The sequence below is a fragment of the Emys orbicularis genome, chromosome 9 (genome assembly GCF_028017835.1).
Source record: "Emys orbicularis isolate rEmyOrb1 chromosome 9, rEmyOrb1.hap1, whole genome shotgun sequence".
NCBI lineage: Eukaryota > Metazoa > Chordata > Testudines > Emydidae > Emys > Emys orbicularis.
Genome location: NC_088691.1, coordinates 25,660,876 through 25,685,575, shown reverse-complemented (window position 1 = coordinate 25,685,575; position 24,700 = coordinate 25,660,876). Strand labels below are relative to the sequence as shown.

Genomic DNA, 24,700 nt, shown 5'->3' with positions numbered 1-24,700 from the left:
GAGAGAGAGAGAAGACCTATGAAGTCCCCTGTAATCCAAGGGGCAGTGCAGAGTTGTTTCCTACACTTTATTTTCCAGTGCCCCAGACTTGACACCTCTGGTTGTGAACACCCCCCACCCCTGCCCCAAATTATTAGAATGCCATTTAGATAATAAAGAGGATTAAATCATTTGAGTTTAGCAGCCAGTCATGGTTCAAGATTGTGAAGCATTCATGGCCTTGTCTGGGAGAGCCCATGCAACAGATATTCTGATTGGCTGCTGATGGAATGAGATGTTTCCATCTAATAATTGAATGTTCCATCATTACTTTCCCACAAGGGGGTGGTCTCTCCAAAACAGAGATCTATTTGGAATTATTTTTTTTCCCTTTAGTGCTAACACTTTAGAAAGTTCCAGCAACTTTTTATAGCAACCTCTTCCTCTCTAGGCCCAAAGTGCAGTTACTGGCTATAGTCTGGCATGATGATTAGAGAGAGCAGGGCAACTGTTATTTGAGCAGTGATGTTTCCCAATTGTTCAGCAGAGTTTGAGTTTTAGGCCCCTTTTTTGGCCAACATTTGTGCACACACAGCATTATGAGCCCAAGTTACAGTAAGTGTCAGTTCCACCCCACCTTGGTTTTATGACTCCGCTGGAAACTAGCTCAGACTCTGAGATGGATGGTCAACTGAAACTGGTTTGTTCTGTGATAAGGCAGAGTCCTCCAGCTTCCTCAGTGCAGTACATAAAGGGAGTTGCCGTGTTCCTCATTGCTGGCAGAACAAATCTGAATGTTGGATGCTGCAGGTCTCTCTAGAAATAGCTGAAGTTGTTTAGCCTGTGCTGAACTGGCCTGTTCTCAGTTCCTGCCTAATATATAAACTAAACACAACTTTCAAATCTGAACTATTCTGTTCCAAAGTAAGACGGCAAAAACTGCGTTCTGCAAGAAAATCCAGTTCTTAAACTAAAATGGGGCCTTCCTATCTCTCCCCACCTGCTCCATTATTGAAGTGAGAGAGAGATGGCCATCAGAAGAGAGAGCTAGAGCTCAGGGGCTTTCCCTCTGAAATAGTTCTAAGCAAGGATCCCTCCAACCTTAGCAGGCAAAAGGCACATTGGCAAGTTGCTAGTAGCCCAATAGTTACTCCTAGCTTGCATAAAATGGAATTTATTGCAACCAGTCAGGAATACAGATCCTAGAAGCCATGTTGCCCAGACTAAGAATTACATTCTAGCAGTTGCAGTTTCTGCAGGCCACCCTCAAGGAATCCATGTTCTGCAGATAGCCGACCCAGGGAGCCTCAACTAGACCCCTGGGCATTCAGTATCAGCAGTTCAGGTGACTACCGGCAGAAGCCTTATCTTCTCTGTGGGATAGATCCTGAAGGTGATAATGCATCTACCAACACAGTGCACTACATGCTCATGAATATTAACAATGAAGGTGGCTGTAGGTCTTGTTACAAAACCCACTGCATTGCATAGGGCCCTGGGCACCCAAGGCATAGATGGCTGTTCCCCCATTGACTCTCCTTTGAGCAGTCCCCTGCATATTTGTAGGCAATATCAGTCTGTCATTTTGTTGTCCTGGACCCTTCCGTGTGTGCAGGGGAGAGCGATTTTGCCCCTAATACTAATGAATTTCACCTTCTGTGCTGTGAGATATTCTGGGAGTGATATCACAGCTTCATCTACATGACATTTCTGGAGCTGCAATTTAATTCCAAGAGGTACCACATGGCCCAGCCTCCTTGGCCTTCCATGAGCTTTCCCAGTGCATGCTGGGATTCTACAAGGAGGTCATGGCTCCTGGAATGGAGAAGGGGCAGCTGTGGGAACAGGGCTGAGGCACCGAATTCTTTCTGACATCTGATGCTTCCTTGGGAAATGCCCCCAGAATAAGGGATTGTAGTGCAGCCATGACCTGTCTGAATCCTTTAACTGTGCTCTGCTGTGTAATTTTTTCTGATGGTCGAAGCTCTCTGTAAATATTCTCTCCCCAATCTATGGAGTTCTTCTGGGCCCCGGTGAAGCCACAGGCCTGACTCCAGCTCACTCCCTGGATGCAGAGCTCATAGTGGCTGCTTTTCGTTATTTTGTTTGATGTTTTTGGAGCAGTATTTATAACAAAAGAAAAGGAATAGTGCTGCTGCCCTGGAAAGTTAGATTCCTTTTTGTTCGCCCAGCTGCCTTTGTTGGAAATATGCACAGACCCATGCACTGGAGCTCAGAAGGAATCTTAAAAAACCCACCAACAAAAAACTGTTTCCCCCAAAGTACTGAAATGTTCCAAGCCTGTGATGTCCCCGAACTCCTCTCTCTCAGCCTCCCGATGCCTCTGCCCTCCCTTAAAGACAGTGCTGCTTTATGACTGCCCTTTCGTGTGTGCTTTCTAGAGTGATGCCTTTCAGGCAAAGAGGCAGACAAGGTCCCTGTCCTGAAGAGCTTACACTCTAAGTAGAAGACAGCAAAATAGGGGATGGGAGGCAGCAGCCGGCCACTGACTGAAGCTGAAGTTAGCATATGGCTTGTTAGTTCCGTGGTTTTCATTTGGCAGTTTGTCTGGTTCTGTTGCCTGTTTTGTTAATGCTCCTTTGAGGAGAGGACTAGCTTTGATGTTGCTATTTCAGTAACTCCTGTGGGTTGGCCTCTTTCCTTTCTGCATCATGTCACACTTCCCAGACCAGGGGAGCGGCAGTAACAGGAATTGCTCGGCTCTCAGACTGCTCCTGGTTTCGCACACTCAGTCAAGTCTCATGCATGCCTTTGGTCTGCTTGTTAGTAGAGTGCCAGCCAGAGTAGGTGAGGCATCTTTGCTCCCTGTGTTGTGATTGATGTGGTCACTTTACAATGTAAAATTGGGCACATAATCAGATGGACATGAAGGGGAAGGATGGGGGATATGGCTGCATCTAGGGTGAAGCTGGCTTGTCTGTATTGCCCGCCCTCCACTGATGCTGAACAGACCATTGTCTTGCCAATGAGGCACCAAGGAAGCCATCTTGTTCTGCTCTGTCAAATGCCCTCCCTGCTACGTGACATTTTGCTACCACCAGGGGAGCTACTTGCATTATTCATCAATGAGCAACAAATGCCTTGGAGATGGCAGGAGGTGGGTCTGGAGCTCTGGGTTCTCCCAGCAGCACCCATGACAGGCTCATTTCTGTGTGATACTCACAAGGGTTTAAAACTCCATGACTATGTTAAACTGGGGTGGAGGGACACATTTATTAGCTCCCTTTCTGGGGAGGGCAAGAAGGCAGCCAAAATACCCCAGCTTCAGGCGATTGTTCCTAAACCCTAGGTGGAAACATTTTGGGGGAACAAAATACCTAATGGCGCTTGTCACATATTGTTAGTGTTTAATATTAAGGCTTTACTATGGTCCAAAAGGCCCATGGGCAATGAGCCCACACAAGCTTCACCCAACTGGTTACAGTAAAATGCAGTTTGTAATGTCCAAAGAGGAGATCCTGGTGCGTATAGGATTCATCCAGGAATCTACCTCTGCTTCATGTTTATCTGACTCACTGCTGTTTGTGCTCCAGTACTTCTGGCCTTGAAGGGGATGGCAGGATTTCCCACCCACCAAGCCAAGAGTATTGCCTAAACTCCCCCAAACTAAAAGCTATTCAGGCAATGTCACTCCTAATGGGCTTAAAAAGAAACAGATTGCTGGCGCTTGTCTTCAGCTTGTCTCTGTTGCTCACCACTGAGATTAGAGGTCTGAGGATATTATGCAAAAGCAGCACAGGCCTTTGGCTGAGGACGGAGCATTACCAGCCATGATCTGCAGTGTCCATACTCTCTCTCTGTCTCTCTCTCCAGGCTCCATATCAGATTCAAAGTCTCACTCTTATGCTTGAGGTCCTAGCCCGACCTATGTCTTGTCACTGGTCACTTGCTTGCCCTCCTATTTGGACCCTCTGCTAATTCTGTTTCGGTCTAAAAATTCCTTTATGCCGTTTCCAAGGCTGTCCAGGGAATGTTTTCTCTGAGTCTTACAACACGCAGCCTCACTCCCCTCCTGCAGATCCCTCCTTCAAACCCAGCTTTGCTCACAGGCCCTCAGACAGTGACCCATATAACAGATTCTACTCAAGCCAACAAAATTACTTTAAATATGGCAGCTGATGCAATGCTCCCTGTGTCACTTCAGCAGCCAGGATCACATTTCAGCTTTGTGCGCCTTCCTTCTTTGCTTGCTGTTGTTTTCCCAGCATTGTGTCTGCCATTCTCCACGTAGATTGTAAGTTCCTCAGGGCAGGGCCTGTGCTGCCAGTACTGCAGTGTTCTGCAGCACACTGTACATGTCTAGGGCCAGGCTGTACAATTGTATTACTTTTGAAAGGAAGCTATCCGTGGGTCGCACTTAATCTAATGGAAATGCCTGCATTCTGGCAACAGATAGGAAGGATCTGACTCCTTACTTCCCCGCACCCTCCCATATGCACACTCTTTCCACAAAACTCTGAGCTGCTCCTCTCTTCATCTCTATTTGGTCACCTTTGACATGTGTAGAACAACACACTGGGCCAGTTTCATGCCTGGTGTAGCCCTCTGAAGTCAGTGATGTTACCCCAGGGGTAGATATGGCCCAGTCCAGGCCTCCTTCTGCAGCATGTAACCCCTTGGCTTCCTGGACCAGCCCTGTGAGGTGCAGAACCCTCCAGGCAGAGCTGGGTTCCGGTCAGAGTTCAGGAGAAATGTTTGGTTTTGAGTGTTCTCGGGAAACGCAACCTAGCTTGCAGTCCTACCGTTTAACATGTACTGCTCTTGGGAAGGGGTGCCTGTGTGAAACCACCTTCCACCCACCTCTGTCGATTCGGGAGGCAGCTGATACTATGCTGTATTGTGGTCACACTGAGAATCCCCACTTGGGATTGGGGCCCCATTGTGCTGGGTGCCTTGTGCACACAGGAAGATACGGCGTTGCCTCAAAGAGCCCTCCCTGTAAAGAATTACTGAATGTCACAGAGGACGAAATGAGGTGAGGGAGGAGCATAATGAAGATAAGATCATGCCTCGCATTAGGTTAGTGACTTGCACAACTTGGTGGTCCTGATGGTTCTCAATTGTCTTAAATGTCAATCAAATCACTCTCCTCGACTTACAACTAAATCATTGTTGCCTGGTTAGTTTCTTGTGGGTGTCACAGCGGAGGTGAGTCTAGTGGAGGGATTAGAAGGAGGAAACAGTAGTAGCCTTACAAATTAATTCAGGGAGGGCATTCCCTGCATAAAGGGGTAGTGTGGAGGAAACCACAGAGACTGATTCGAGAATAAAAACAATGATGAGTCCTTGTGGCACCTTAGAGACTAACAAATTTATTTGGGCATAAGCTTTCGTGGGCTAGAACCCACTTCATCGGATGAATGAAGTGAAAAATACAGGAGCAGGTATAAATACATGAAAGGATGGGGGTTGCTTTACCAAGTGTGAGGTCAGTCTAACGAGAGAAATCAATTAACAGCAGGATACCAAGGGAGGAAAAATAACTTTTGACGTATTAAGAGAGTGGCCCATTACAGACCGTTGACAAGAAGGTGTAAGTAACAGTAGGGAGAAATTAGTATTGGGGAAATTAAGTTCAGGTTTTGTAATGACCCAACCACTCCCAGTCTTTATTCAGGCCTACAGTCTGATGGTATCCAGTTTGCAAATTAATTCCAGTTCTGCAGTTTCATGTTGGAGTCTGTTTTTGGACACCATCATAGGTCCTAACCACATCAGCCACACCATGCAGGGCTCGTTCACCTGCACATCTACCAATGTGATATATGCCATCATGTGCCAGCAATGCCCCTCTGCCATAAACATTGGCCAAACCAGACAGTCTCTACGCAAAAGAATAAATGGACACAAATCTGACATCAGGAATCATAACATTCAAAAACCAGTAGGAGAACACTTCAGTCTCTGGTCACTCAATAACAGACCTAAAACTGGCAATTCTTCAACAAAAAAACTTCAAAAACAGACTCCAACGTGAAGGTGCAGAACTGGAATTAATTTGCAAACTGGATACCATCAGATTAGGCCTGAATAAAGACTGGGAGTGGTTGGGTTGCTGATACAGACTAACACAGCTATCACTCTGAAACCTGATTAAAGAATGACTTTCAAATGTGGGACTTAACCTCAAACCATCACACATCCTCTAGTTAAAAGGAAATGCCTCAAATGCAAAACCAAGGCAGGACCTGTGCCTGCCTCCAGGAATCATGCTTGCTGGTGCGATAGGACACAAGGGGCAGTTCAGGCCCAGAGTCCTGGACACTGGTTGTTTGAACAAGGGAGAGAAGCCTTGTATCACTCTGGTTCCCTCCGGCCCTTTTTCTATGTGGTTAGCCTAGCACTCAGTGTTGGAGCTGGGGGACACAAGAACCAGAGTGCATGTTTAAAACCAAGGGGAATGCTTGCCCCTCCATACATAGTAGGGAAATGTACCCAGTGTTCCTAAGCCTCTTTACCAAGCCTCCCACTCTTACCCATCAATCCCTTGCCCCTGTGCCTCTGATTCCTTCCTCCTGCCCATACAAGCATGTAGCCCTTGCACAGGGCCAGCCCAGACTCCTGCCGCAATGCACTTAGGCACATGCAGAGTGCTGTGCTGCACCACCTTTCTGAACAACGTTTGACATGGGCCCTCAGATACCAGGGTAAGGAGTGATGTTTAAGCGATTGACGGTGGAGGAAGAGCTACAGCTCTTGATGTTGTAATCTAGCACCTGGAAGCAGATTTCTCATCCAGTCTTTCTTTTTCACAGATCCAAATGCTGTGATCCCAGAGCAGCTGACAACCAGTCGGCCCAGCAAGGAATCTGACAATACAGTGAAAATCGCCACACAGAGTCCACGCCACAAGGTCCCTGTGGTGGAGGATCCTGGGAAGCCAGGTAGGTTTGCCTGTGCATTTTAGGAAAGAGAGGAAAAACAGTAGTGCTCTTAGTGGGGCCAGGGAAGTGGGGCCGGGACCAGCTATTGATTGCCAGAGGAGCCAAGCCCAGTTCAGTTCTAAGAGTCCAGGGAAATCGAGATATCTTAGAGCAGGTAGTTAGATCAGACATCTGCAAGCTCTCTGCACGGGTTCCTGCAAACTCATCATCTGGGGTTCCCTCACCATGCATCTCCTGATGTCACTGCTCAGCCTCTGTTTGGTAGGGGCATAGACAGTGAGATGCTGCCAAAGTCCAGCGCAGTGGCAGAATGGACTTGGACTCTGAAGGATAATTCCTGGAGCTGCCTTTTCAGCTCCCCATTGTCTTAAGCAGGGGGAGTTTTCCTTTAGCACTCTCCTGCTGCTGTCCTCTGCATTGGTTGTTATCTGACGGTTTATTGAGGCAGAGTTGGGGGGGTTGGAAGAATAGAGGTTGCCTGGATTTTTGAGCCAAGCCTGGGTGAAAGGCCTTTGAAGGTGGTTTCCTGAGTTCCTGTCCCTACTGAGAGAAAGCAGTGGAATCCGATGAAGTGGGGGAAAGCTGCTCGTTTCTCCATCTGTGATATAGACAGGCAGCCAAACTGCTCCCCTCAGGGGTCTGGAGCTGCCTTGGACTGGGTGGCTAGAGGGAGGTGAGGGGCAGTAACAGGATATGGCAGGTCTACAGGCATCAGAACCCACTTTCAGTAGAGCTCTCTAGTCTTCTGGGGAGAGCAGGGACTCCTGGGGTTCATTCTGATTACAGACTGGATATGAACAGCCATCTATCTCCAGTCCAGTAGGGAAATGTGAAAGGAGAGGATGTCAGATTAGGGTGAGGAAAGGGGGCAACAATGGGCCGACAGTGTCTGAGAGTGTCCAAGGTTTCTCTCTTATGGTATGTCTACACTGCCAGTGAAGCTGTGATTGTAGCATGGGCAGGCATACCTGCGTTACCTGTGCTAGCTAGATTAAAGCTAACAATAGCTGTGTAGACATGGTGGCATAGGCTTCAACACAAACTAGCAACCAGAGTACAGGCCCTCTTGGGAGCCTGGGTAAATATTCTACTCTAGTTGCTAGCCTGTCCCATTATGTCTACACTGGTATTGTTAGCTTTAATCTAGCTAGTTTGGGTAACACGGGTATTCTTACCCGTGCTACGATCACATCTTCACGTGCAGTGTAAACATATCCTGAGATTGCATTGCTTCTTGAGACTGAGTAATAGGGGTTATGTACAAGGGGAACCCAGTACATGCAAAGTAAAAGAAGATATGCTGTGGACACTGCTGTGCTGGGGTCTCTCCAGAATATACCCATTCCTCCTGCTGGAATCAATGGGTCTGATGCTCCCACTAGCCGGACTGTTGCCTCTTCTATCTCAGTTCACTCGGAGGAAGGGCTGTGCTGCTGACTACCATCTGTAAGGGTTGGAGATGCAAATACAGCAGAGTGGGGGCCCTTGAGATCTTGCCAGCTCCTTGGTGTGTCCTCAAATCTGGGTGTAGTACTGGAACCCAGGTACTTAGGCTCCATAGTTTAGACATAGCCTGTGTCAGCATAGGGTATGTCTACACTATGGGGACTATACCAGGCTAGACATAGCCTACACCGGCAGATGGGTTTTCTGTTGTAAGAAAACCACCTCTCAGAACGATGTTAGCTATAATCACAGAGGCACTCTGCTGTCGACATAGCTGCGTCTACACTGAGGGCTATGTCAGCATAATTATGTTGGTCAGGGATTTTTTTCACACCCTAGACCATTTTAGCTACGTTGACATAACTTTTAAGTATAGACAAAGCCTTAGACTGAACTTCAACCCCTATCCCCTCAAATCAACTGGTAAACGCTCTTCCTCTATCTCTTGCCCAGTCTTGTATCTTAACCGTCTCTTCTGTCCCATCTTATAATAGCTACTTTTCAGTTGCCATTGCAGTACATTAGTGAACTGAGTTTCCTTTTCCTTATGCAGATGGGTGAATTTGGAGCTGGGCCAAGTGCTGGTAGGCGTACAAGCTTCTTCCCCAAAGCTCTACTAGTGTACCTCATCCCTGATTTGCAGCTCCCCCTGCTATTCCCATCCACCACTCTTGCTAAATTGGGTGTGGTGGCTTTGCAGTGGAGCAAGGGGATTAGGCTGAGACCATGTAAATTATTTTTGTGGCTTAAGCAAGAGAAGAGCCCAGGTTCCCCGAGATGGAAGGGAGAATGACTAAATGTTTGGTCAGGAAGGTCATTTCCTCACTTTAATCCATCTTGTTTTCTCCCCCAGGCTCCGTTAACCAAGATGGGCAGAACACCCAAGGTAGCAATGATGGATTCTTCAGCTCTAAGGTGGCAGTATTTGCTGCAATTGGTGCTGGCTGTGTCATCTTCATCCTCATCATCATCTTCCTTGTTGTCCTCCTGATCAAGATCCGCAAGCGGCACCGGAAGCACACCCAGCAGCGGGCAGCAGCCTTGTCACTTAGCACCTTGGCCAGTCCCAAGTGCAGCGGAAATGCAGGTTCAGAACCCAGCGATATCATCATCCCCTTACGGACTACAGAAAATAACTACTGCCCTCACTATGAGAAGGTGAGCGGGGACTATGGGCACCCCGTCTACATTGTCCAGGAGATGCCCCCTCAGAGCCCGGCCAACATCTACTACAAGGTCTGAGGAGCAGCCTCGGCAACCTACCAATGCAAGAGCACTAGAGAGCTGAGGGCCCTGGGGGCAGCCGCTGGCTCTCCCCACTAGTGTGCTCGCTCTGTGAGGGAGGAAGTGAAATGAACCCCATGGCAAGACCAGGGGAGCGCAAGGGTCTCGCACCAGATAGTGGATCACCCGCTCGCACGCTCTCGCTCTGTTTTCCCCTTTGTATTTAGTTTTGTAGTTCTCAGCTTTTGTAATCCCAAGACTCGAGGGTGGGCCTTCAGCATCCTCCTCCTGCTTCAGACTGCATCCTGGCTCTAGACACATCTAGCCATGATATGGCCCTAGCTGCGCGCAACACCCATTGTGCGTGGGCGCTGTGCCTTTCCTCTGATGCCCCTGGCGATACCACAAAACTCTGCCCCCTCTTGATTTGGAGATGTCCCTTTCAGCTTTTCCATCTATATTATGTTAAGTATTCTTGTGTTTGGGGCTGTGCCGGTTGTTGCTTTGGTCCAGGATTGTCCTAGGAGTCGGATTAACTTGTGGGCCCTAGAGAAGAACCTCCACTCACCTGAGGAATGAGCAGCTTGCGGCAGCACTTTGCGTAGGCGTGCCAAGGACGTAGACCCTGTGTAGGGGGGAGGCTGACAAACCCAACCTACTATTATTATTATTATAATTATTTTTTAACTTTTGTAACGTTTTTATTTTTGTGAAATATTGGTGGGACTCTGAGCCACCACCTGCAGCCTTCTGGCATGCTCTTCTCCCTCTGCCATGCCAATCCCCTGGCCATGCTCTGCCAGGACACACACTCTCATCTTCTGCTGTCCTTGCCATTTTAAACTTTTGTGTTCAGTGTGTAGCAGTCGACTCTTGTTTATCTGCTTAAACGGGGCGGGAAGAAGAGGAAAAATATAACTCAAATGGTCAGTGCATGAGAGAGAATCCAGGGCTCTACCCAAGCCACCCAGAGCCAGGAGCCTCTTCCCCTTCCACAAGACAGTAACCTTTGTGGGAACTCCTCCAAAGGTGTGTCTTCCTCATAGCATGTCCCTCGCCTGATCTCTTTTCCTAGGACAGAGGCTGAGCTAGTTTCTCCAACATCAGGGAGAGGGCAGTAGGACAGCATTCACTGATAGCCTCAGTCAGGCTGGATCTGGGACTGGGCTGAGAGAAAAGGGTGGGAGCATTGAGTAACTTAGTCACAAGGTTCATTCTTGGCTCTGTCGTTTCAGCAGATCCTGAAGCTGGTTTGCTCTTTGGGTTCAGGCCACAGTGCTTCCATTTGGACAGGGAACGAAATGAATCATGCCTGCTCTGAAGCCCGTATTTGACATGTTCTCAGGAGGCTAGAGCAAGTGAGAAGAGAGCAGGAGGAGGTGGCTAAGAGGAAGAGAAAGCAAACTGCATCGATATTGGGGGTGGGGCAGATGTTCAGTGGCCACAGCAGTTAGGCTGTTCTGGCCTTGGCTGAGCTGGGGAGGTCAGTATTCTGAGTAAGCTCATAGGCCGTCTAGGCCCCCATGTACCCCAGCAGCCTCACCCCTTCCACAGAGAGCAGCTGGGCCTCTTCTCCCGCTGACCCTCTTGGTTCTAGAACTCTTACACATTTCAGTGACTGCCAGGCATGAGGCTTGTTTTAACCATTGTACGGTCACCCTGGCTGGTCATGCTCTTTGTGCAGGCCCTTCGGGTGGGGAAGGCAGAGACTTGCTAAGTTTCTTGCTGTGGCACATCCTACACCAAGCCTCATGGCTGAATTGGCTCATTTCCTTTCCCTTCCGTTTCTGAAAAGCAAGGATTTGGTTTATCCAAGCTGGGTCCTTTCCTCTTGTGTTCTGGGAGCTGGCTTTTTTCCACCCATTGCTGAGTCACTCCTAGATACTTTTTTGGTAGGAGGGGTAGCCTAACCCTGAAAGAGTAGCCCTTAATCATCAGTACTGAGGCCTCTACCTATTAGCATTGGAAGCAGCAGTCTGTTCCATGCTACCACTGCAGGAATCTTGTGCAGAAGGGGGAAAAACAAATCCTATGATTGGCTGGCCTCTAAGAGCAAAGCCAGTCATGGAGGGGTAGCTCAGTGGTTTGAGTATTGGCCTGCTAAACCCAGGGTTGTGAGTTCAATCCTTGAGAGGGCCATTTAGGGATCTGGGGTAAAAAATCTGTCTGGGGATTGGTCCTGCTTTGAGCAGGGGGTTGGACTAGATGACCTCCTGAGGTCCCTTCCACCCCTGATATTCTATGATTCAGCACTAGAAGCGGGGCTTAGCTCCTCGATGGCGTCAGCAAACCCTATTGATTGCTGTTGTCATGGCATGAGCACCAGTCAAAGACCCTGCTCCATCCTCCTGATTTACCAGGTAACAGCTCACCCTATCTGGCTCCCTTCTGTGTATGCATGCGTCCCACCTCACAGGGCGGGAATGGCTGTGTCCTGCAGTAGAGAGGAACCTTTCACAGGAATACTGCAGTTCTTGCAGTTATGGCCCCAGACCTAGTAGTAACATGACTGAGTGGCAGTGTTTGAGGCCATGACTGGAATCTTGGAGCATCTTTGAGAAGGTCCTGCCATGCTGACCTTGTTGTGTCCAAGGGGAGGGTGGCTACATTCCCAGTCTGTCCTGTGGGGGGATTTCCCAACATCTCATAAAAATGTAGGGTTGAAAGGGACCTCGAGAGGGCAAGTGTAGCCCCCTTTGCTGAAGCAGGACCAAGTAAACCTAGACCATCTCTCACAGGTGTTCAGAGACTATTAGGAACACATTAGACAATGATGGGGATTCCGCAACCACCCGTGGGAGCCTATTCCAGAGTTTAATTACCCTTATCGTTAAGAAATTTTTCCTAATATTTAACCTGAATCTCCCTAGCTGCAGTTTAAGCCCATTACTGCTTGTCCTACTTCAGTGGACATGGAGAACAATTGTTCCCTCTCCCGTTTATAACAGCCTTTCACGTATTTGAAGACTGTTGTCAGGTCCCCCTCACCCCAGCCGTCTTTTCTCAAGACTAAATAAGCCCAGTTTTTTTTAACCTTTCCTCATAGGTCAGGTCTCCTAACCCTTTTATCATTTTTGTTGCTGTGCTCTGGACTTTCACATCTTCCTTAAAGTGTGGTGCCCAGAACTGGACACAGTTCTCCAGCTGAGGCCTAAAAGAATAATTGTCTTAAGTGAGTGTGATGTGATAACAAGGTGAGAGCCAGGGCTTCTGTGACCTTGTGTGGCTGCCTTGGCATCTGTCCCTGGGACGGGGGAGTTTTCTGACCCTTCTGATGCTGCCTCCACCTCATGCATGAGCATGGGTGGGGAGTGAGAGAGTTGCTTGCCTTTTCCTTTGGGAAGTGGCTGCTTTGGAGGAAATACAGTGTGAGGGATAGAACTTGTGGTGAGAAGCCTGTCCCTTAACTTATCCTTGAACCAAATAGTGAAGGTATTCCCAAGAGACAGAAAGTCCCTTCTCCCTCCTGTCTTCTCTGTGAGATTCAGGTATGGAGCAGGGGAAGAGTCATCACTCCCCCCATGCAGGTCCTGCTCTGCTGGGCATGGTACTTAGGAGTCATTTAGTCCACTGGACTCAGCCTGAGGCTGCCCCCAAGAGCATGTGTGCTGCTGCCATCTGCCTTTCCCAATCCCATTTCTGGGCAGGGATTAGTCATTTTATTAGTTTACTGGATCCCATTTGTAAATCCATGAAAGGAATTGGCTAGAGCACAGTGTCTTAAACTATCTTTGGAGCTGCAACTGTTGCATGGTGGAGACCTGCACTATGGGAACCAGAGGCCATCAGGACATGGCAGGGGCCACAGCACCCACGTCAACCTCCAAGCTGGGTTCTGCTTTAGGTGCTGGGCTAGTGCCCTAGCGCTCCCTCTGTTTTCCCTGCATGTTTCTTTCATGTGACTCCAACTGTTCATGTTTACTGGTGGCCCCAGAATTGGCTGTTTGGAAGTGCACAGCTGGAGAGAACCACCATGCAATGTGGCTGGGTGTGATGAGCACGTGGCTGCAGGCAGCAAGGGGAGATGTGGCCCAACTCCGGGTACAGCCCAGTAAGCAGGGAGAGGGAACACAAAGCACAGCATACAGTGGGGGATTTCGCTGTCCTGATCTCATTACAGGGAGTCTCTCCTGAATCCTGGCCTTGTGCCTTCTCCCTCTATCCCAGGGCACTTATTTCCATAAGGCATCTGTAAAACCAGGAGGGATATGGGGCCCATTGAGTTCCAGAGGGGAAAGCGGGCACTGTGCTCTGTGGAAATGGCCTCCTGGGGGCTGCATCAAAGAGCAATTGTTTAGTTTTTTAGAAATGGAAAAATGAGAGCTCGGGGTCGAGCAGAGCAGCATTCTCCTCTCTCTCCCCCTCCAATCCCAGACAGGGCAACAAGCAGGATGCCCCTCACCCTCCACTTCTCAGCACAGTGCAAGGCAATAAACCAGCTAGAGTCATGGCTGCCTTTCCAGTGGGAGGAGAAGAGCCTTAGAATCACAGGGAACTTAACCTGATCCCATTGTCCCTCCCTCGGGCTCCGGGCTGAGGCACAGCAGAAGGGACACTGGTCAGCTGCCAGCCCCTGAGAGATGGCAGGATGGAAAGAGGTTTCATTTTGCACCTTTCAGTTTTGCTCCCTCCCCAAATGCACCTTTTCTTCCCCGCTGCGGGGTCTGTGCAGGATGCCGTGCTGTGCCACATAGCTGCCAGGCTGGGCAGAGTGTTTTGCCAAGGTGTTTCTAAAGGGCTTAGACAAGAGTGCACTTTGAGGCTTGCTCGGCTGAGGTCGTCGGCCAAGGTCCATGTTTTTCAGGACTCCACAGAGGATTGACTGAGTCTGTTGTGTAAAATTGCGAAAAGATTCTAATCTTAAAGAAATCCCCCCCCTCCCCAAAAAATCAGCATCCTGTTTCCAGGTGCAACTAAAACAATCGAGATTCCTAACGCTGGAGAAGCAGCCCAGCCTGTGTGCATTGTTAAAGAGCCGTTTGTTTACGAGGAGTTTCACCTCCCAGCCTGAAAAGGCGTGCTTGGCAGTGGTTTGAGATTTCGATGGTCAAGCTGGGGCCATGCTTGATGGGAAGGGCTAGGAGACGCCAGGGGCCTGGCCAAATGTTTATACCAAAAGTAGATAAATACAATTATTCCAACGTTTATTGTTAGCTCTCCAATGTGATTACTGCCCCCTGAATGCAGTGACTGTCCGCTCGCCCCTCCCCTGCTTTTCTGGGATTTTTAAATCTTAGTAGTCTACTGCTAATGAAAGGGCAAAACCACCCATCATCAACAGAATGTGGGTTGCTTGTTCGTAACCCCCATAAACGTAACTAACTCCTCTAGCTGTGGGCAGCTGAAAAACTTGTAACCATGTCCAGGGGTGAAATTTGAACTGTAATCTTGCTGCGCACCTCAGTCTGCTGGGTCCTAAAACTGAGTGTCCCTTTTGTTCTTTTCACTGAAAGAATTGAAGGTGTTTTGTTTTTGTTTTGTTTGTGTGTAAATACTAGTCTTTTTTGGAAGAAATAATGTAAAGATGTTTTGTATAAACTCTGAATTATTTTCTGGTTGCTTTTTCTTAGAAAAAGAAATGAGAACTAAAAAAAAAAAAAATAACTGCAAGAACGGGTGTAAAACATTGTCATACCGCAATCAAATCCAGGAGTCTCATCAGCTAAAGGGTGTGTGTGCGCGCGCACTTTGGTGGAGCCATGGAGAATTAGGGAATGGGGTCTTCATTGCACCGCGACGCCCTTCTGACAAGAAAAATTACTACATGACCCCAGGAAGAGGGACTGAAGCTTGAGCCTACCCAAGCCCCACCACCCCACGTGGGGGGCCAAAGCCCAAAGGCTTCAGCCCCAGGCAGGGGGCTTGTAACATGACCCCACCGCCCAGGGTTGAAGTCCTCAGGCTTTGGCTTCAGCCCCAGACAGTAGGGCTCGGTCTTCGGTTTCAACCCCGGGCCCCAGAAAGTCTAAGCCAGCCCTGGTGACCCCATTAAAATTTGAGAACCACTGCTCTAAAAGCAGTTGGTAAATCCCCCCCCCCCCATTTTTAAAAAAGGTTTTAAGCCAAACTCATGTATTTGGGGGGCCTACCTCGTGATGTGGGAGTTGTCAGTGCTGGGGTGGGATGTTAACCCACCCCCTCTTCTTTCTAATTGATAAGTGAAAGCTAAACTCTCCCCACCCACCCCTTACTGTGCCTGATGCCTTCATGTCAAAGAAGTGCACTCTGCCTAACTAAAGTGAATGAGTAGGGAAGCACCAGAGGTTAGTGCCATGGGGGGAGATGTGCACGTGCCTCATGGAAGCCATTTCCAGCTCTGCTGTCACATCACGAATTGCAGGTGGTTCAGGGATGGAAGAGGACTAGTAGGTCTGTCTCCAAGGTCTGAGTCTGTGGTGATTGCCCTGTGTATTACAGCTGCTGGTCAGTTAGTTATGCCAAAAACCTTCTGCATTATATCAACACAATGAGTTCATGTGAGGTGGTTGCTGCAGTACCAGGTTCTCTGGAATGTTAAGATAAGTTGATGAGGTGAAAAGGGTCAAGGGAGCCCATTGTCTCCATGGCAGTGCACGCGCAAACACACCCCGTAACGTGGCGTGCTCCCACATTTCAGAGATGTCAACAGGTACACGTTCGTGGGGGTGTACCTACGGTGTGTATGCAAATACACTCTGGCATGACAGATGAGCCCATGCATCACAGCCATGTGCACATTTGGGTCATCTCATTAAACACCACAATCCAGTATTCAGCAGCAAGTTAAACTTCCTTCCATTTTCCTAAGTTGGGGACCTCCTTAAGTCATGTGATCAACCAGTGGCGCTGCTGCCTCGGCCACCTTTGCCCATCTATGCTGGAGCAGTAACAGTCAGTTATGGTCTCACAGGTATTCTGGCTGGATCATGCTCTCGCCTTTCCTTCCTGCACCTCAGGCTCTTTCTTGCCCCTACAGCTGATGCTGCCAGCAGGATACTCCCAACTGTAAAAGATCGGAGGTAGCAAGTCATCCTCGTGCATTTCTGGAGTGTCAGTGAACCAGACAAAGGAGGGTGATTCACGAACACATTCTGGGACTAGATTAGTGGTCAGGCTGCCAGTGCTGTGCTGCCCTACTGCTGTAACTGATGTCCTCATCTGTATGCAGAGAGTACAGATGCTCTCCAGCCGCAGAATTAAAGTACTCACCTTCTCTCCAGCCTCTCCAGAGAGAGCCCATCCACTCAGGCCTCTCCTTGGCAGGCAACAGATGACTTGGTCTGAGAAACACTCCAAAATGAGAGTGCCTCTTCTCATGAATGATTTTTCCCTTCCCACCCTCATGATGAATTGCAAGGTGCAGAGTATTTCTCCCTGCCCTAGAGCAAGATAGTCGGTGGGCAAGCATCTCACTGGCTGGTTGATCATCTCTTGGTTTCTAATCATGTTCCATCCATATGTTAAGTTTTGGTTTGGCTTCTGGGCCTCGGCCCAGAGTCCTGGAATCCTATTGGTCATGCTCACCCAAACCATGTATTCTTTTGTTCTTGTCATGTTCCTTTTTTTATTCCTTTGCCTTTTACACAGCTGCTTTCACCCAGTATCATATCATCAATAATCAGTAATATGGAATCTGAATTCCATGGAGCCATGATGGAACCTGATATATTGTTAAATAAAAGATTTTTTTCCTATGGAAACCTAGCAGTCTTCGGTGTGTTTTTGTTCCTGCCCCAGACTCTTTTTGGAAATAATGTTGTTTTAAAAGAACCAGGAACAGGTTAACTCAGGGAATTGATAATGGGCTACGAAGCAGCACCTTGAGGTGCTGAGTGCTAGACTGAGAAGCATTTGGAGAGAGTTTCTTTATTTTGACTGTAAAAAAAAAAAAAAAAGGTCACACATATAGTTGCATATACCCAATTGTAACCCCCTCTCACTTGTCTTGTTTGACTATCAGCTCCTCAGGGAAGAGATCTCATGTTCTGTGTTTGTACAGCTCCAAGCACAATGGAGTTCTGAGCCTGACTGCAACATGAAACTGCCACTGCTTTGAATCAGGTCCAAGTTAGAACCCACCAAAGCTTTTCTATCTGCGTATCCGTAATTGGCCCTCTGGTAAATAGGTTTGGTCCTGTGCTAGTGGGGTAAGGATCCATATAATACAAATGGCCAGTGTAAATGGTGCCAGTGGATTTTGTCTCAGCCAGAAAGCAAATGTGCCATGACTGAACTCTCCTCTCTCCCTGAGGTAGGGCTATAGGACCTTGGCCGAGGGCAGCCAGAGGGGAAGCTCATGTTCTGTAGAGACACAGAACTTCAGTCACTGGGGCTGTCAGCCCAGCATCTTCCACCAGCACTGAGTAGCGCCCTTAAATATTAAACCAAGTCGCAGACGCGTCAAAGAACTGGGAGTGATTTTTCAGTTTGGAAACAAGTCAGGCTCTCCGTGCCTCGTTCACCACCCTAGGGATGCTTTCGTGAAATCAGGATCTTTGTTCCTTAGCACAAATACTTTATCAGAGATCAGCACCCTCTGCCGGGGCCATTGTCCTTGGCTGCTGTGGGGAAGCCTTGTGAAACCCCAGCCAGTGGAATCTGCCTGAAGTTGGGGGTTGGCAGCAGGAGCAGGAACCACAAGCACCCTGCTCCTGTGCTGAAGACAATGCCCTGAGATTGTACATAATCTCTGGGGGTATTGCCCAGTGGCTGGAAGCATAGGCCCCCTTTCGCTATTGATATTTATTGAATCATTCCTCCATATAACGTCATTTAATAAGTTATTAAAAAGTCATTCTGGGAAATGGCAGTAATAAATCCTTAACAGATGGTGCCATAACCAGCTCCGAAGCAGGCTCCACCATAGCTGTTGATCTGCCTATTTATAACCTGCTTTAATATAGGATTTTAAATGACTATAAAGTACCACAAAATGCAATAAATAATAGATGAGCAGCATTAGCAAAATGGATCCACTGAGCATGAAGCCCCTCTGCTTTGCTTGGTCACTTCTCACTGCAAGTTGGGTGGGTTCTGAGGCCAGTACTGCCCCTCCTGTGTGAGTCTATTGCCAAGTGCCAGTCTGTGTACTCACTGCCTATGCATCATCTTGGCAAATCTAAGACATGCTGTTCCCTTCCCCCGGGTGGAGAATAGGGAAACCAGCTACACAATGAGCTGTCTGCTCCTGAGTGGAAAACTGTCCAGGACTTCCCAAGTGATTGGCTTTGGTAGTCTTTAGTTCTTGTCCTACACTGTAGGGTAGCACTGCTGTGTGATACTGTGAACATGTATTTAATAGGACTTTCTGTTCAGCCACGTTCCACCTCGGAACGCAGCTGTACTTCATTAGTTGGGACCCTTTGACCTGCAAGGCACTATAGAAATGGAAGATCCCTCTCTCCAAGTGGAATGGAAAGTGTAAGGATGTTGCTATCTCCCTCCACCCACTAACCTGCAGAGATGACTGTATACTCAGGAGAACTTGGAAACCTTTGACTGCCTTGCTCCCTAGCAACTCTGCAGAGAGCCCCTCTGCCATTGCTCCACTTGCCTCCATATGCTAAATTAAAAGCCACTCGACATGTGAAATACAAAGACTGTGATTTATGTCAGATAGAATCTTTGCAGAAATGATCCAAGGGAATGTGAAATGTCGAATTCATTTCCTGTGAAGGAAGTTCCTGGTGGGGCGTGTTTAATGCTCTCCAGGCAGATGCCTGTGGGATTCCATAAGACAGAAGCCCTCATAAGGGAAAGCGCTTGCTTCTGATTCTTTATGGATGAATCCAAACCTTAGAAGAGGGTCTCTTGTATATTCTTGGGATTTGGACTGGGAATCAGGACATCTGGGGTTGGCCCTTCTTACTGGGAAAGATGCCATATGCAAAACCTGCTGGCTTAGCAACCTCCCAAGATGCAGAGAAGACGTCAGGGTGAATGAAGGGATCCCTCAGTGTAGTTCATATGGGACTTGAAGTCTGAAGCATTTGGGATCATCTGGGATGAAAGGTGCCAGAGAAGTATAATGTCATGATCAGAGACACTGCATGACCCAGGCAGGAGGAGGCTGGTTAGAAAGGAAAGAGCTGCTCTTTATACATTGACCGTGCTAACTAGCAATGAATGGGAAAGAGGGGCTGGGGGAGGGTGAAGTTCACTAAAACAAGATTGAAGTGAATTTCATGCTGTAGAAAGATGACACGGTGAACTGCAAAGTCCCCTTTACACTGCATAAGTACAAGATGGCCTGTGGAATGCAAGCATCCCTTACATCCAACTCCACCGATGTGCCTGACTTCTCCCTGCAGTGATCACCTCTGGTCGTGATGGTGGGTAGGTGGTGAAGGTAATCGATATATAGGTTTAAAGTTTGTTCAGTTGCCCCCTTGTAAGCGTGAACACTTTCTATTCTTGGGGGGAATGGAACTTTTCTCTTGATCTCATCTGTGACTCCTTAGACAAAGTGTCCAACACAAAATGAATCATTTTCTTATTTTCTTTAGCTTCTAGGTGGAGTTCAGAACTAGGTGGAGCCTGTTTCAGTTTAAACAGAGGTGTGGATAGTTTTTTCTGATTTTTGAGGGTCAGGAGGAATTAAGTTGTTAACCATATATTCCAGTCATGCTTGTCATCTATCTCTCATCCTGTAGATCCATGTATGTCAAGAAAACTCCTTGAGCAGCTGGATCACTGAGGGCCATGATTCATTTCCTAAAATTGTCTTTGAACCCCTGCCAAGGAGTTGGACTGACCTCAGAAGGTTCCTTCAGCACAGAAACAGAGCTTAGGGAGACCTCCTGAAGTCCATCTCTGACCAGCTGTTGCTACAAAGCATCGGAATTCCAATAAGGCAGCTAACTCTGTCCAGTCGATCAGCACTATTGTCCATTTATCATGACCACACGTTTTCCTGTGGGCCAGGAACTCCACTGTGGCTCTGCTCTGGCCAGGTCTGACTCAGCAGAAAAGTGTCCTCATGAACACATTCATGAATGGATTAATTAACAGACAGAGAGTTCTCTTATAGAAAGAAATGAGAGTGAAACCTCATGATGTCTCCCTAATGGAGCCTGTGGGAGGCCTGGCCTTGGAATTGCTGTGCCTGCAGTCACTATCTGCTCTGGGTCCTTTTTAGAATCTGAGCTGTATTTTCCTGGGATAGTTCTCCCTTGGGGAGGGATTCTTCCACTCATAGAATGTATCCTCAGGATGTACTGGAGATCTAACTGCAGAGGGAGGGATGGCAGGTGGGGAGGGAGGTCGGGGGGGGGGGGGGGGAGAGATTGTATCGGGTAAAGAAACAGCCATTTCCCAGTTCTTTTGCTAATTTAACCACCTCCCACTATGTCCAGGGTAAACATGGGCCTGACTGAAAGGAGCATGGCTCTGTGGAGTGTCAGAGAGGAATGTGGAGAAGCAGGAAGAGTGAGAGTCAGGGTCAGGGTATGTGCTGGGAATGCAAAGCACTTGGTGTGAGCTGAGACAGGAGCCTGGGAGCAGCTTGGGGTTCATGGTGGCTGGATGTTAGCCAAAAGAGGAACCTGCTGCGCATTCACTGTGCATGGTTGTGAAGCAACAGGATAAGCCAAGCGGCCAGCAGGGGTTTAAGGTCATAGGATGTGAGCTAAGAACAGAGCTTACTTATTCTGCGTGTGAGTCCAGGAAGAGGTGACCCCAGGCAGAGATTCCTTTGAGACCATCCCTCAGGAGCAGTGTTTGCTAGTTGGATCTACATTGGGGATAGACAGGGAGGGGACGTTCCTGGGGCTGAGATTTCCTTGGACTGTCCTGCATGAGCAGCATTCCCTAATGGAAGCTGTGCAATGGACACTCTGACAATGGAGAGTCTGGAGTGGAAAGTATTTGTGTCTCAATGTCCAAAATACAAGGGGTGCAAGAGAGAGACATTCCCAAATTACTGGAATTGTAAATGGCTTTTCAGCAAAAACCAACAGGGGGGGAAACTGCCTGATCTCAGGGAGAAAGAAGTGAGAGAACAAAAGTTTTGTTGTGTGTAATGCTACCAATCTGCACCCAGATCAGGGATGGATGCTGCTGACAAATGGACACAGGAGTCAAACCCCCAACCACAGAGGGTATAGGGTAAGTTGTATTAACCTCTAACCAAGCAGCTCTGTAATAATTTATTAATACTGTATGTTAGTCTGGTTGTTGGTATGTTTACTGTATGCATATATGTGTTTAATAGGGGGCTATAAGATAAAACAAACAGGAAGGAGAAACAGTGGTTCAAGATAAGACACTTCTCAGCAAACACTTGAGGGTTGTTAAGAGACAATACCAGGTAAAGGGCCAAATTCCCTGAAGATCAATGGGACTGTGGCAGATTTTTACAGGAACAGTTTCTGGGAGGGAAGAGGATGGGGAACCAGACAGAGACACAGGACCCTGGTAGGATGTCTGAAGAAGTTAGGCCTGCCTAAGTTACCATCAGGGAATGGTACACTGTTAGGTAAGATAGATGTGTGTAGACGGTTTAAAATTCTCTCTTTCCAAATTCTTTGCTCTAGCTGTTAAAACCGAAGTACTGTTAGTTTTAAGAAGGCTGTCTGGTCACTCTGTTCACTGCTGGTCGCAGGCTACTGAAGGGAAGAACTGCAGATGCTGAATCCAATTGGACCTGTTGGGTATGCACAGTAATATATAGGGTCTAGAGTACTGTAAGCCCAGGGCTTGGTCTGAGAGAGAGACAGAATTCTACCCCTAATAGGTAATGGCACAAGGCCTGACACATGCGGAGGTGCACTCAGGGAGACCACAAAGGGCCCCATGATAGCCCTGACTGGGGTAAATTGTACCTACCTCTAGCCAACACTTGAGCAACCTGTCTCCTTTATGCTATTTGGCATGAGAAGCTATACAACTGTTGTCAAAAGGTCTCTGTGACATTCTATACCTTGGGGGAGCATGCTGTAACCCCCATATTCCTCATTTTCATATAATCATGATCTTATGTATAAAGCATGCCTTGTAAGGTATCAGGGGAAAGGTTATGATCTGCTGAAAGTCATTTCTCTATCCATATATGTATATCATTAATACATATGAAGTTATGAGAATTGTGTAGTATGGTTGTCACTAAAACATGCTGTAAACTGGGGGAATCAGCCAGATATTAGTTCTCCAGAGGCAACAGCAAGGAAAGTAACCAACGCCTGGGTGGGGTGTCAAACAACCCATCAATAGCCATTGTCCAGCAAGGGAGCTACAATGCAATGACTCACCTGCATGAGGCCACACCAGAGGAATTGATCAACCTTGCTTGGAGAGACTAAGGGCTTGGCTACACTTGCGAGTTACAGCGCAATAAAGGAGACCCAGGTGCCCTAGCTCACTACCCGTCCACACTGGCAAGGCACGTAGAGCGCTCTGTCTCCGCGGCTACAGCGCTGCTGGTATTCCACCTCGGTGAGTGGAATAATGTTTGCTGCACCTTGGCTACAATTCCCAGGCATCAGTGTGAACGAGGTGTTGCATTACTGCGCTCTGATCGGACTCTGGAAACGTCCCATGATCCCCTTAAGTCAAGTGGCCACTCTTGTCATTGTTTTGGACTCCTGTAGGAATGCGGAAATGCCCTTTCAAAGCTCCGTTTCTGACAGCCGGCATGCAAGCCCTTACTGTGGAATGCTGTGTGTGAGAGAGAGGCGGGTGGGAGGAAGGGGTCTGCTGCTGTCTGAACTTACAAGGCAGCATGCTGACATGCTCTCAGCCCCCCAAAAACCCACTCTCTCTCCCCCCACATACACACAACACACTCCCTGTCACATTCCACCCCACCCCTCCCATTTGAAAAGCACATTGCAGTCACTTGCATGCTGGGATAGCTGCCCATAATGCACTGCTCCCAATGCCACTGCAAGTGCCGCAAATGTGGCCACATCAGTGTGCTTGAAGCTGTCAGTGTGGAAGATTGCAGCGCTTTCCCTACTGTGCTCTACGAAGGCTGGTTTAACTCAAAGTGCTCTACATCTGCAAGTGTAGCCATGCCCTCAATAATGCTCACCTGACTCTGAAGTATGGGGGGGGAGCAAAGCCAAGAGGGAGGAAAGGACATGATAAAAGGAAGAGACATTTGCCATGCTCTTCCTCTCTCTCCCACCTGCATCTACAGACACCACACCAAGCAACTGAAGCGTTGATCAAAGGGGAGAGCCTGGCTGAAGAGCAACCAGCCAGCCTGTGGTGAGAAGCATCTAAGTTTGTAAGGACATTGAAAGTGTTAAGAGCAGCTTAGAATGCATTTTGCTTTTATTTCATTTGACCAAATCTGACTTATGCTTTGACTTATAATCACTTAAAATCTATCTTTATAGTTAATAAATTTGTTTGTTTATTCTACCTGAAGCAGTATGTTTGGTTTGCAGTGTGTCAGAGGCTCCCCTTGGGATAACAAGCCTGGTACATATAAATTTCTTTGTTAAATTGATGAACTCATATAAACTTGCAGCGTCCAGTGGGCATAACTGGACACTGCAAGACGGAGGTTCCTAGGGTTGTGTCTGGGACCGGGGGTATTGGCTAGTGTCATTTGGTTGCACAATCCAAGGAGCAGCTTACATGCCAGAGGCTGTGCATGAACAGCCCAGGAGTGGGGGTTCTCACAGCAGAGCAGGGAAGGCTGGCTCCCAGAGTCAAGGATTGGAGTGACCTAGCAGATCACTGGTCCAGCTAAAACCAGAGGGGAACGTCGCAGTCTCCATCAAACTGGGGAGTCAGATGGGGCTGGGACTCCCTCAGGCTGTTCATGTCATTTGAAAACCACTGGGACCCAGATATATTTTTACCTCTGAGTTTGATATAAGAGTTGCTTTTTATGCCCAGCATGACTAAACCTGGGATCTGCTGGAGGAGTCACCCTGCACTGCCCCTTCTCCCCCATACCTTCACATGTAGTTTGGCAGAATTAACTCATTCCGCTGTGTATGTTTGGGTATTGCAATGGCAGCCAAAGTGCTGTTCTTGACCACAAAACTTCACAGCGGGCCAAACCAAACACACAAATTATTGATCATAGATGTCAGGGATAGAAATGTCCTACATGGCTCCATCTAAACCATCTCCTGGCCAATGCAGTGTTGTTACTGGTTGTATAGTTAATAATGATTTCAACACTAATTTTCAACATCCCAGGTAATGTGGCT

General features: G+C 48.0%; 1 protein-coding gene across 1 annotated transcript in view; it reads left to right on the top strand.

Annotated features, from left to right (window-relative positions):
• Positions 1-9,572, top strand: part of EFNB1 (ephrin B1) — a 115,862-nt gene extending 106,290 nt beyond the window's left edge. The window contains exons 4-5 of the mRNA XM_065411156.1: positions 6,756-6,884; positions 9,184-9,572. Of these exons, the coding sequence (XP_065267228.1) occupies positions 6,756-6,884; positions 9,184-9,572 (518 nt within the window). The remainder of the gene's footprint in view (positions 1-6,755; positions 6,885-9,183) is intronic.
• Positions 9,573-24,700: the final 15,128 nt, after the last annotated feature.